This window comes from Bos indicus x Bos taurus, chromosome 4 (genome assembly GCF_003369695.1).
Source record: "Bos indicus x Bos taurus breed Angus x Brahman F1 hybrid chromosome 4, Bos_hybrid_MaternalHap_v2.0, whole genome shotgun sequence".
NCBI classification, from domain to species: Eukaryota; Metazoa; Chordata; class Mammalia; order Artiodactyla; family Bovidae; genus Bos; species Bos indicus x Bos taurus.
In genome coordinates, this window is record NC_040079.1 from 3,059,659 (window position 1) to 3,072,587 (window position 12,929).

Genomic DNA, 12,929 nt, shown 5'->3' on the forward strand with positions numbered 1-12,929 from the left:
ATTTTCTGATTCGAGGAGATCCACGCTAAGGCGGAGGGGAACAAATGGTAAATAAACCCCAGCTGGCAGGAGAAGAACTCATTTCCCCGTGGTGAATGAACACATGCAAATGTGATATGCCCAGAGAAATAAACCAACATGTGATTAAAGTGACATTTAATCTTCATGAATATTTGCAGTAAAATGAAACCTCTAATCTGCAAATATTTATTTTTCTATTTAGAGTTGGAAGCATGGTATTTAAAAATAGAGGTGACGGGAAAACCCAGCAGTAAATCTGGCTTTTTACAGGCACTTTTATTTGCCAACCGCAGGATGGATACCACAATACTGCATCTGTTTTCTGGGGCGGGGGGAACTGTCTGCACTTTTGGCAGAGAAAAATACTATGAGTAAATGTAATAAATAATTAATCCTGGCCCGAAGCCTCGCTTGTACACTGAGCAGGCCCCACGCATCGCCATGTCGTCTTCACATCCATCCTGGGAACATTCCTTGGCAGGAAGGGGGAGACCAGCCTTTGAGCCTTGCTGAGACCTGGTTTCTCACGCAGACATGTCTTTCGTGGGAAAGTGCAGTGACTTTTGACCAGGAGTGTACGTGTGCACTCAGTCGCTTCAGTCCAACTGCCACTCCAGGGACTGCAGCCCGCCAGGCTCCTCTGTGCATGGGATTTCCCAGGCAAGAACACTGGAGTGGGTTGCCATTTCCTCCTCCAGGGGATCTTCCCGAGCCAGGGATCGAACTGGGAAGGCAGCGGTGAGAAGGGGACCCTCTGACCCTGGCTTCCCCACAGCGCTCTGCCCATGAGGAGACAAACTGCACCCTGCTTCAGTTAAGTCAATCCCCCCTCCTCCGGCTCAGACAGGAACTGCCCGTGGTGGGAGGCCTGGCCCCCCGCAACCCCCGCTCCCCACCTGCAATGGCCGAGCCCTTCCACGCCCCAGGCACAGAGTCTAGGACTCCACCATGTTCCCCGCTTTGGGACCCAGACACCCTCTCCCTGTCTTCACTGAGACATCCTGGAGATGGCTGCTCCAGCAGAGTCATTCCTTACAAAGCCGAGGACGACACAAACGAAGACATGTTCATAAAAGCAAACCCTCCGCAGCTTCGGGCACGTTCGCCATGTGGCACATGCCCTGGCGGGTTTCCATCTCCCCGGGGGGCGCCCGGAATCCACTAGCTGCTCCTCCGCCTCCAGCTCGGCAACCGCAGCAGCCCCCACGCAGCCTCCCACTTCTTGACTCTGGCACCCCGGGCATCTCAGGGACCTGGAGTCGCACGGCAGGCGGCCCCGGTCACTCGGCGCTGTGCCCTCGGCAGCATGACTCGCACCAGCCGCAGGGCAGGAACCATTCAGATGCCGTCACCAAAGAGCAAAGCGTGCTTTGTCCACCGGGCGGCACGTTGTTCAGCCGTGAAGCAAGTGGAAGCGGTGGACGTGAGTTTTTGAGATCCACAAAGCGAGGTGTCTGGCATGATCTCCTATTAGTGGAACAGATGACTTTACGCAGATAATGAATTTTTTCCCCGACTCTTTTGCTTCAACCACTTGGGCATTTTGTGTGATTTTTAAGAGGCACGTCGTAACATTACATCTGGTGCTTGTGCTCGCATCATCGGTCCAGGTGGCACTCAAGAACTCCTCAGCTCCCCAGCGAATACTTTATGACGCCCGAGCACAGTCTCATGATGGGTGTTTCCTAGCGGGGACCTGGCATTCAAAGTTGGACACAGGAAACAAGCGGCCACACGAGTGTTCCTCTTCTGCAGCAGGTGGGCCCAGGGCAGGACACAGATGGATCTAAAGAATCGCTCCTTTGGTGAGGCCGCAGCCCTCCCCTGAGATAACTGATGGAAGGTGAGGCCAGACAGCTGACTCTGCAGGTAACACAGGTGTGCACGGAGCTTCTAGGATGTCCTTGGAGAGCCACTGTGGACAGTCCAGCTTCAGTCATTCTCCACGAACGGACTCTACCCTGTCAGTAAAGAAGTGCACCTCTGCCATCCCCACCATCGTTCTGAAACTCAAATCCAGTTTGATTTTTCCCATAGAATTTCAGATGATTTTCATCCCATTCGGTAGGATGAGAAGGAAGTGAGCTTCCAAAACCTTCCACGTGTGCTTTCTAACATCAGGCTGTGCAACGAGACAAAAATAATCGAAGAAAGAAAGTACCAGTGTGGAAGGTTTTATTTTTTGTGGGGAGTTGAACTTTTTTGTCTGGGTGATTGACTGCAGATCTCATCCGATCGCCTCCAGTTCCTCAGGCCTGCTTCACCTGCATCTCTTAGCAGAGTCGGGGACGGAAATCCAGGGAAGACTCAGCGGACCCGTCCAGAGTCCCCTCCTCAAAGGACGCTTCCTTGAAGCAGGACGACAAAGTCAGGAACGTCAGCCACGTTTCGTCTTCTTTCAGCAAAGTGGGCCTCGCAAGTGGCTCAGCGGTAAAGAACCTGCCTGCCAGTGCAGGAGATGCAGGTTCAATCCCTGGGTCGGGAAGATCCCTTGAAGGAGGAGACGATATCCCACTCCCGGATGCTTGCCTGGAGAGTCCCGGGGACAGAGGAGCATGGTGAGGTACGGTCCATGGAGTGGCAAAGAGTTGGATGTGACTGAGTACCTGTTAAATCCAGGCAACTAGTGTGGACTCGTCCCTGGTACACCAGAGGGACACCCCAAGACCTGAGAACACCGCGCAACCCTGGGGCAGGCTCTTGCAGCCCCTCCCACAGAGCCCATGGCTCTCCAGCCCTGCTGGGCCTCCTGGGGCCAGGGACGAGGAGGTGCTGAGCGGCCCTACCGCCCCACGGAACCTTGCGTGTGTGTGTGTGTGTGTGTGTGTGTGTGTGTGTGTGTGTGTGTGTGTTCCTGGAGCTTCCTGTAGGATTTAACGTGAGAAGCTGTGTTGTAAAACCTGGGGAAGGGGGACACGGTGGCTGGTGGAGGCGGTGAGTGTGGGATTTACACACGGAATAGTTACCTGTCTGTGCAGCCAGGCTTCACTTTCATCCTCATGTTTCTGAAACGAAATAAGAGTGTTAGAGGAAGGCGTCTGTGCACATCTCGGGTCTCTGATCGGTGGTGTAGAAGCAGTCTGGCTCCCTCCGAGGGGGCCGCACAGGCTTGTGGAGGAGGCTGGCTGCTCTCTGCCTCGTCTGGTGCCTCGGCTCAGAGCTGAGCACATGTGTCCTCGAGCAGGGAAGACGTCACTCACCAGGCCACAAGGACAGACACTGGGGTGAGAATCCTCTGCAGGACTGCCATGCGGTGGTCACCCCTGACCAGGCACAGGCCCGTTGGACGGTCACCCCTGAACAGGCATGTGCTCATTTAAAGGCTCTGTGTGTGTGTGTGTGTGTGTGTGTGTGTGTGTGGACATGTGTCAAATTTCCAGTTCACAACTCTGAGTAACCCTCAGGACTTAGACCACAGGTGAACAGTCAGTCTGAGAACTGTGTGTAAAAACACAGAAAGGGAGACGACCAAACCCACCGCACTGGGCACAGCTGCTCAGCGGCACGCGCCTCGGCCTGTCCCCAGCCGCTCTGCTCTTCATCCGCGGACTCTGACCACAGGCAGGAGGACTGTCACCAAGGACCCCACAGGGCCAGGGGCACAGACCCCAGGGCCCCGCGGCACGAGCCGCCCCAGCCTCCCAGCTGCGCTGTGCCTGTTCCTCCCTTCCTTCCCCTCAGGAAGCTCATCAGAACAACCCGGAACCTGCTCCAGACTGTATCACAGACAAAGTAAGTCACCAGCCCGCGGAGGACGCTGGTCCCAGCCACAGCTCCCTGGGACCGTCCTTGGACTGCGGGATCAGGCTGTTTGGGGGCATATCCCAAGTCACAACATGGCTGCTTTGCAAGCCCGTCGCCTCCCCAGTGGGGAAATAAAAATTTAGGGCCCCCCCAAAAATAAAAATAAAAGTTTAGGGCCTGAAAAGGGTTTCTGAGAGATGAGCCTGGGTTGAGTGGACGTTTCTAGGGGCTCAGGGAGCGTGCACTCCTCGATCCTCAGGGGAGCCGGCCTGCTTATTTACATTTTCATTCCTCCTCCGGCTCCTTCCTTCTCCTCTTCCAACCGCCCACTGAGCCAGCCTGGGGCCGCGGGAACACAGCAGTGACTTGCAGACAGGAGGCTGACTGCCCAGGGGACTGGCTGGCTCTGGCCGGGCTAGGGGCGCTGACGCTGAAAGAGCCAGGCCCGGTTGCAGCGCTGGGCCCTGGGAACGCAGGCCGGGCCACTCCCCCCTCCAGCGCCAAGTGGAGGACGGGGAGCAGGCCCCTTTGTGGAGTGGCCGGGGGCGAGGAGAACGGAAGGCTCACTTCTGGGACCTGGCGGCCGCGCGGCTGAGCCCTGAGTCTGTAGCAGTTCTCAAGTCAGCCACCAGGCGGCAGCAAAACGGAGGCCCGCGAGCCTGGACCAGCCGGCGCTCAGCGTGTGGGCATGTGTGTGTGTGTCTCTCAGTGTGTGCGTGTCTGTGTGTGTGTGTGTGTGTGTGTGTGTCACTGTGTGTGTCTCTCAGTATGTGTGTGTGTGCGTGTGCGTCTCTCCCTCTCTGTGTCCCTGTCTCTCTCCCTCTCTCCCACGTGACCCTGACCCCCGGGAAGCGCCCGCCGCCTGCCCGGCCCCCTACCTTGGTGCAGACCCCCGTGGTGGCGTCGCAGAGGGTGAGGATGGACACGTTCTGCGCCCGGCTCAGCCAGTTCACGGCGACCTTGGTGCTGGTGGCCCACTTGACCATGGTGATGTAGTACTCCCTGCAACAGAGGGCGCGCTGAGGGCCCCGGGGCTCTGGGCGGCGCGTGCGGAGATGCGGGAGTGAGCCCCCGGGGCGGCCCTGCGGGACCCGAGCGGCGCCCGCAGCGAGGGAGCCGTGCGCTTCTCTCCGAGCTGCCCCCCAGCCCTGAGCTGCGCTCCTGCGCTGGCACCTCCCAGCCGCCCCCCAACCTGGGTTCTGTAAGTGGGCGGGTGGTGCTGCCTGCTGCCCGGCTTTCCTGCCACGGGGACACTCAGCGCCACGTGGGGAAAGCGGCCAGGACGTCTGAGCCGAGAAGGGCTCCGGGGGCGGGGATACCTGTCCCGCTCCTCTCCCCCCGGCCCCCGAGGGAGGGAGCCGCGGGCTCCCGTCCCCAAGTCCCCAGGGCCATTCTCGCTCTAATTAGGGAAGCGGGTACGGCGGCTCTGGGCAAGTGGTGGACTTGATCTGACATCTGAGCTGTCATGCACCTGCTTTTACCCAAACCTGAAAACCCCAGACTGTTCTGGGCCACTCTGTACTCAGCTCCTGGGTATTTAATTCAGTTACCCAGAGCCACTCCCCCCACCCCACCAAATCAGGATTTTTATGAAAAATGTACATTGATGAGTTAGAAGGACATGACAAAAAAAAAAAAAAAAAAAAGCAACTTCACAAAAACACGTCCCTCCGCCCGACCGACTCTATCTGTAATGAGATCTCCTGTGCAGAATGATGACTCCACGTCTGACAAGATCTCTCATCGCTAAGACGCTGCGTGTTTGCGGGACGATGCCCGGAGAGCTGGAAGCAGACCCGGTATGCTCAGTAATTACTGTCGGCAGAAGGATCTAAGCAACCCGGCGCGCTGACACAGCCTTCAGCTAGTCAGGGGATTAAATCGCTGGGTCCCCCACTTCTCACGACCGTTAGTCACAGCTGTTAATTCAGCCAAAGCCGAGAGCACACGACGAACACGGCAGGGAGGCCTCTGAGCCAGGTCATCAGCTCTCTCGGGGCGGAGAACAGGCCCTGGAACCCCGCACAGTCCCTGGAGATTTGCTGCGGACACGGTGGAGAGTCGTTCAGCACAGCCCAGCTCATGCTTTTCCACCGTCTCCGGTTCTGTGAGTTTCTGAAATATGGCTGCTCCTGTCACCATCTGCTCCGCAAGCTCTCGGGCTCTGGGAACCCGTGTTTGTTCTGCGTGTTTGTTCACGGGACCCACTTTCCCACCCCGCCTTTCAGCGGCTCCGGCTCTGAGAGTCACGTGTCCTTCTGGCAGCTTCCGCTGTGGCTTTGCTGTCGTGTCAGTGCCGCAAGGCTGGGAGCTGTGTTTGTAACGATAGGCTCTCACAGTCTGCCTGGATCTTTGCAGCCAGGAAACATGTACTCAGCTTTGCTCCTTAAAAAGCCACTCAGGTCTGTGCCAGCCCGTGTTGCACACGGAACACTTTGAATTTCCAGTTACACCATAAATGAGCTCTGGTCCCTGTTGGACAGACACTGCGGCGAGCCGGGCGTCCGAAGGGCCTGGTTTGGGGACCTGTTTGGTGCAGGCGTTCCTGTCGAGGTGTGATGGAAGGTCACAGAGACAGGCTGCAGAGGTTTGCTATTTAGAAGTGCAACCAAAGAGGTGAGATGAGGAGACTGTGAAGAAACTGGAATTGAAAATGAGAAAATGAAAATGGAAGAAAATTTGGGAAGCTCCCCCAGAAGGCAGAGGAAGGGGTCCCGGCGGGGGAGAGATGGAAGACAGCAGATGGTCCTCACATCTGAGAATCTAAGTGCTTCTCCGATGGACTGATGGGAAGAGAGGCAATCGCTGAAGGCACCGCAAGATGCCGACACAGCAGGGGCGTGAGCTGCAGATGAAAGGGCTTTCCAATTCCAGGGAAATTAACAAAACGCCCAAAGATGTTCTCATAGACTCTTAGACGTCTACAGGAAGAGAAATGCCACAATTCAGTAACAAGTAACAAGTTTTGAGAAAAGATACAGATTTATGCTGATCTCAGATTTCTCAGCTATTTTAAGTCTGTTCTTGTTGAGTTGCTCAGTCCTGTCCGACTCTTTGTGACCCCATGGACTGCAGCACGTCAGGCTTCCCTGTCTATCACCAACTCCTGGAGCTTGCTCAAACTCATGTGCATGGAGTCGGTGATGCCATCCAACCATCTTATCCTCTGTCATCCCCTTCTCCTCCTGCTTTCAACCTTTCCCAGCATCAGGGCCTTCTCTAATGAGTTGGCTCTTCACACCAGGTGGCCAAAGTATTGGAGTTTCAGCTTCAGCATCAGGCCTTCCAATGAATATTCAGGACTGATTAAGGACTGATTTTCTTTAGGACGGACTGGTTGGATCCCCTTGTAGCCCAAGGGACTCTCACAAGTCTTCTCCAACACCACAATTCAAAAGCATCAATTCTTCAGCTCTCAGCTTTCTTTATAGTCCAACTCTTACATCCATACATGACTATGGGAAAAACCATAGCTTTGACTAGATGGACCTTTGTTGGCAAAGTAAAGTCCCTGCTTTTTAATATGGTATCTAGGTTGCTCATTGGAGAAGGCAATGGCACCCCACTCCAGTACTCTTGCCTGGAAAATCCCATGGATGGAGGAGCCTGGTGGGCCGCAGTCCATGGGTCGCAAAGAGTTGGACACGACTGAGCGACTTAGCAGCAGCAGCAGCAGCAGCAGGTTGCTCATAGCTTTTCTTCCAAGGGGCAAGCATCTTCTAATTTCATGGCTGCAGTCACCATCTGCATCTTTGACTGCATCTTTGACACATCTCTGACTGTGTGGATCACAACAAACTGTGCAAAATTCTTCAAGAGATGGGAATACCAGACCATCTTACCTGCCTCCTGAGAAATCTGTATGCAGGTAAAGAAGCAACAATTAGAACTGGACACGGAACAACAGACTGGTTCCAAATTGAGAAAGGAGTATGTCAATATTGTCATCCTGCTTATTTAACTTATATGCAGAGTACATCATGAGAAATGCTGGGCTGGATGAAGCACAAGCTGGAATCAAGATTGCCAGGAGAAATATCAATAACCTCAGAAATGCAGATGACACCACCCTTATGGCAGAAAGTGAAGAGGAACTAAAGAGCCTCTTGATGAAAGTGAAAGAGGAGAGTGAAAAAGCTGGCTTAAAAGTCGACATTCAAAGAGCGAAGATCATGGCATCCAGTCCCATCACTTCATGGCAAATAAATGGGGAAACAACGGAAGCAGTGACAGACTTTGTTTTCTTGGGCTCCAAAATCACTGCAGATGGTGACTGCAGCCATGAAATTAAAAGACGCTTGCTCCTTGGAAGAAAAGCTATGACAAACCTAGACAGATATTAAAAAGCAAAGACATTACTTTGCTGACAAAGGTGCATATAGTCAAAGCTATGGTTTTTCCAGTGGTCATGTATGGATGTGAGTGTTGGACCGTAAAGAAGGCTACATGATGAAGAATTGATGCTTTTGACCTGTGGTGCTGGAGAAGATTCTTGAGTCTCTTGGACAGCAAGGAGATCGAACTAGCCAATCCTAAAGGAAATCAGTCCTGAATATTCATTGGAAGGACTGATGCTGAAGCTGAAGCTCCAATACTTTGGCCACCTGATTCGAAGAACTGACTCATTGGAAAAGACCCTGATGCTGGGAAAGATTGAAGGCAGGAGGAGAAGGGGAGGACAGAGGATGCGATGGTTGGATGGCATCACCGACTCAATGGACATGAGTTTGACAAGCTCTGGAAGTTGGTGAAGGACAGGGAAGCCTGGCGTGCTGCAGTTCCATGGGGTCACAAAGAGTCAGACACAACTGAGTGACTGAACTGAACTGAACTCTCACATCTATATGTGACTACTGGAAAAACCATAGCTTTGACTAGATGGACCTTTGTTGGCAAAGGTGTTTTAAGCCTAATGGTATTTAATACCTCAATGAGCTTTTAATAACCCATATCTTCTTGTTTTGGAGAAGGCAATGGCAACCCACTCCAGTACTCTTGCCTGGAAAATCCTATGGACGGAGGAGCCTTGTAGGCTGCAGTCCATGGGGTCGCTAAGAGACGGACACGACTGAGGACTTCACTTTCACTTTTCACTTTCATGCATTGGAGAAGGAAATGGCAACCCACTCCAGTGTTCTTGCCAGGAGAATCCCAGGGACGGGGGAGCCTGGTGGGCTGCCGTCTATGGGGTCGCACAGAGTCGGACACGACTGAAGCGACTTAGCAGCGGTAGCAGCATCGTCTTGTTTACAGCATGTCTTCTACTTGAATATACCTTTTACTAAAAGCTATTCAAAATTAAAGGCTTAAAATGAAAAGCTTCACACGTAGGAAGATGATGTCTGATACCAATCCATTCACAGCCAGTCCTAAACTACTACCAATCTGATGATAAATTTGAATGCAAATATCAAAAGTAATTATTAAGTGATAAAATGATATAAAATAAACACTGGGTGACTATTTCATAGAATTATAAACATTTAGTAAATCTTTTAAAGAAAGGTTAAAAACAAAGGTAGCAGCCATCACAGATGATGCATCTTGTATTTAAGACACAAACATGCTACCTCCCTGGAACAGGAAACTAAACAAGAGAAACTTTCAAAATAATTATCAGTCTGGGCAGGCTTGAACTGATAGTATGCGAGCTCCACAAGGGCAGCGCTTCACCTATGGTCAATACTTAATATTTTTTTAAGAAATGAATTTATTTCTAACTGAAAGACCAATGAATTTCTTTTTTTGAGAGGGGGCAGCTAATTAAATAATAGACACGTGTACCCCAATGTTCATCGCAGCACTGTTTATAATAGCCAGGACATGGAAGCAACCTAGATGTCCATCAGCAGATGAATGGATAAGAAAGCTATGGTACATACACACAATGGAGTATTACTCAGCCATTAAAAAGAATACATTTGAATCAGTTCTAATGAGGTGGATGAAACTGGAGCCTATTATACAGAGTGAAGTAAGCCAGAAAGAAAAACACCAATACAGTATACTAATGCATACATATGGAATTTAGAAAGATGGTAACAATAACCCTGTGTACGAGACAGCAAAAGAGACACTGATGTATAGAACAGTCTTATGGACTCTGTGGGAGAGGGAGAGGGTGGGAAGATTTGGGAGAATGGCATTGAAACATGTATAATATCATGTATGAAACGAGTCGCCAGTCCAGGTTCGATGCACGATACTGGATGCTTGGGGCTGGTGCACTGGGACGACCCAGAGGGAGGGTATGGGGAGGGAGGAGGGAGGAGGTTTCAGGATGGGGAACACGTGTATATTTCGATATTTGGCAAAACCAATACAATATTGTAAAGTTTAAAAATAAAATAAAATTAAAAAAAATACTAAAGTTTCTAACAGAAAGACCAATGAACTTCTTTTTTTTGAGAAGGGGGAAGCTAATAAAATAATACTAAAGTTCACATATAAGAAGAAGTGGATGAAAATGACAAGATAGTTTAAAGAGGAAGACTTATGAGAAGGGATTTATTGCTAATGATACAGAGTAGTTATAGACTTTGTAACTGATGTAACACTCAGTAGATCCATCATGATGGGCAGCCTTGTCACAAGGGTTTATATTAGAACAGAATAGTTTATCTAAGAATTTAATATTTAATAATATTAAACTGTCATCCCACGTCAGTGGGGAAAGGAAGACTGATACAATAAATGGTGCTGGGAAAATGATTATTTTAAAAAAGGAGCAAATAAAGGACAAGTGTGCATTTCTAGATAAAAATATCAGGAAAACTTATCAAAATACTCGGAACAGTTACCTGTGCATAGTGAGAGGGCAAGTGATTGTTATTGTCTATAATGCAGAGATGATTTTTTAAATAAGAAAAAGGTTATTAAGGATAACTGGAAGTTTCCAATTTAAGTTGATGGATCTATCACATTTATTTCTGTCTTCTCTCCCCAGAAACGCAATTACGATGATAATGAAGGAATAAAGCAGGTATACACCCACATAAAGATTACAGAAACGGTTTCACCACATTTCAGACGTAAGAGTCTCGAGGGATGAGGCTGGTTGAAGAAGCAACAGATTGAAATGCCTGCCGAGTCAACCCCAGAGAGAATTTTGGGGACCTGGAGGTTGAGGTGCAGTCAGTATGGGGTTGGAGAAGGCAATGGCACCCCACACCCCACTCCAGTACTCTTGCCTGGAAAATCCCATGGATGGAGGAGCCTGGTAGGCTGCAGTCCATGGGGTCGCTAGGAGTCGGACACGACTGAGCGACTTCACTTTCACTTTTCACTTTCATGCATTGGAGAAGGAAATGGCAACCCACTCCAGTGTTCTTGCCTGGAGAATCCCAGGGACAGGGGAGCCTGGTGGGCTGCCGTCTCTGGGATCGGACAGAGTCGGACACGGCTGAAGCGACTTAGCAGACTTAGCAGCAGTGTGGGGCTGGGAAATGTGGCTGAACAGGAGTACCATCTGGGAGAGTCTGGATGAGACAGATGGTTCAAGAGAAAACAGAGAAACCTGACCCACATTTAGACATGTTAGTTCATCCAAATATCTTTCAGTGGGGGAAAAAAAAGACATAATCTGTAGAGGAATGAGGGTCAGACTGACATCGGGTTTGTCATCGGCCACACCGGACACGAGATGGAATTATAGCCCCCAAAATGAGGGACAGTGGTTTTCAAGCTGCAATCCCACATACAACTAAGGTTTTCAACAGACGTGAGAGAGACATATTAAAATATTGCAGAACTCAGAAAGTTTACCTCCCATAGTTCTTTCTTAGGAAAGCATCTGGAGGGCGTACTCCAGACGGAAGTGGAAGTAAATCAAGAAAGAAGATGATGCGAGACCAACGCAAAGAGCAGCGAGGGGGTCCCCCTGGGTGGCACAGCGCCGATGTGAAAAAGAACAGTGAGTCCAGACTAGAGTCGGGGCGGCGGAGCGGCCTTGCAGGGACGCAAGTGGGGAAGGAGGCAGAGCAACAGGGTACCTGCTGGAGTCTGGGGGGAAATGGTGAGGGTGTGATAAGATAAAATAAAATAAAATAGCTCAAATAAAAATAAAGGCAATTTAAAACTCAGGGAAAAACAAAAAGCTGAACAAAAAAGAGACACAGTCATAGGATGCTACTTAGTGCTACCAAGACAGACAATTACTTATGGTAAAGTTATGCTGTTTATTGATTGTAGTCTTTCAGAATCAACCCACAGATAAATAAGGAAAGTTTGGGTTTGGGGAAGAACAGAAATGGCATCAACTTCAGGGATATAAAAATATTAAAAAGAATTTTCTAGGTGGGAAGGGCAGAGAATGGACCTGTAGGAAAGGGCAGGACTTTGAGATCCATTTTACCAAGTGGGTTGTTAAAATTCTTGCCTGTAGTTTATGTGATACAAGAGAAACTTGTAAGAGTACTGTTTCAGTTTATAAAGGTAACCAGTAGAGAAAATAAAATGCATATATACATATATAAATATATATATAGGGCTTCCCTGATAGCTCAGTTGGTAAAGAATCTGCTTGCAATGCAGGAGACACTGGTTTGATTCCTGGGTCGGGAAGATCCCCTGGGGAAAGGAAAGGCTACCCCTTCCAGTATTCTGGCCTGGAGAATTCCATGGACTGTATAGTCCAAAGGATCGTAAAGAGTTGGACACAACTGAGTGACTTTCACTTTCACACATATATATTCACCTACTCACACACACACACACGGGCTTCCAGGTGGATCAGTGGTAAAGAATCTGCCTGCCAATGCAGGAGATGCAAGAGTCGCAGGTTTGATCCCTGGGTCGGGATCCCTGGGTCGGGAGGAGGAAATGGCAACCCACTCTGGTATTCTTGCCTGGAGAACCCCATGGACAGAGGAGCCTGGCGGGTACAGTCCATGGGGTCGCAAAGAGTCGGACACGACTGAAGTTGACTTAGCACACACGCCAGTGCAGGAGACACAAGAAATGCAGGTTCAGTCGCTGGGTCAGGAAGATCCCCTGGAGGAGGAAATGGCAACCCGCTCCGGTGTTCTTGCCTGGAGAACCCCATGGACGGAGGAGCCTGGCTGGATTCAGTCCGTGGGGCCGCACAGAGTCGGGCATGACTGAGCGTGCACACGCACACACTGCCACCTGCAAGGAGCGGGGGTGTGGGTGGAGATGGGGGCCGT

At 50.6% G+C, this 12,929-nt stretch overlaps 1 protein-coding gene across 4 annotated transcripts in view; it reads right to left on the bottom strand.

Annotated features, from left to right (window-relative positions):
* DPP6 (dipeptidyl peptidase like 6) overlaps window positions 1–12,929 on the bottom strand; it is a 1,064,355-nt gene that overhangs the window by 70,448 nt on the left and 980,978 nt on the right. For all 4 annotated transcript variants that reach the window (XM_027538503.1, XM_027538505.1, XM_027538502.1 and 1 more), the window contains exons 11-12: window positions 4,644–4,767; window positions 2,988–3,026 (exon numbers count right to left, since the gene is read on the bottom strand). In XM_027538503.1, the coding sequence (XP_027394304.1) occupies window positions 2,988–3,026; window positions 4,644–4,767 (163 nt within the window). The remainder of the gene's footprint in view (window positions 1–2,987; window positions 3,027–4,643; window positions 4,768–12,929) is intronic.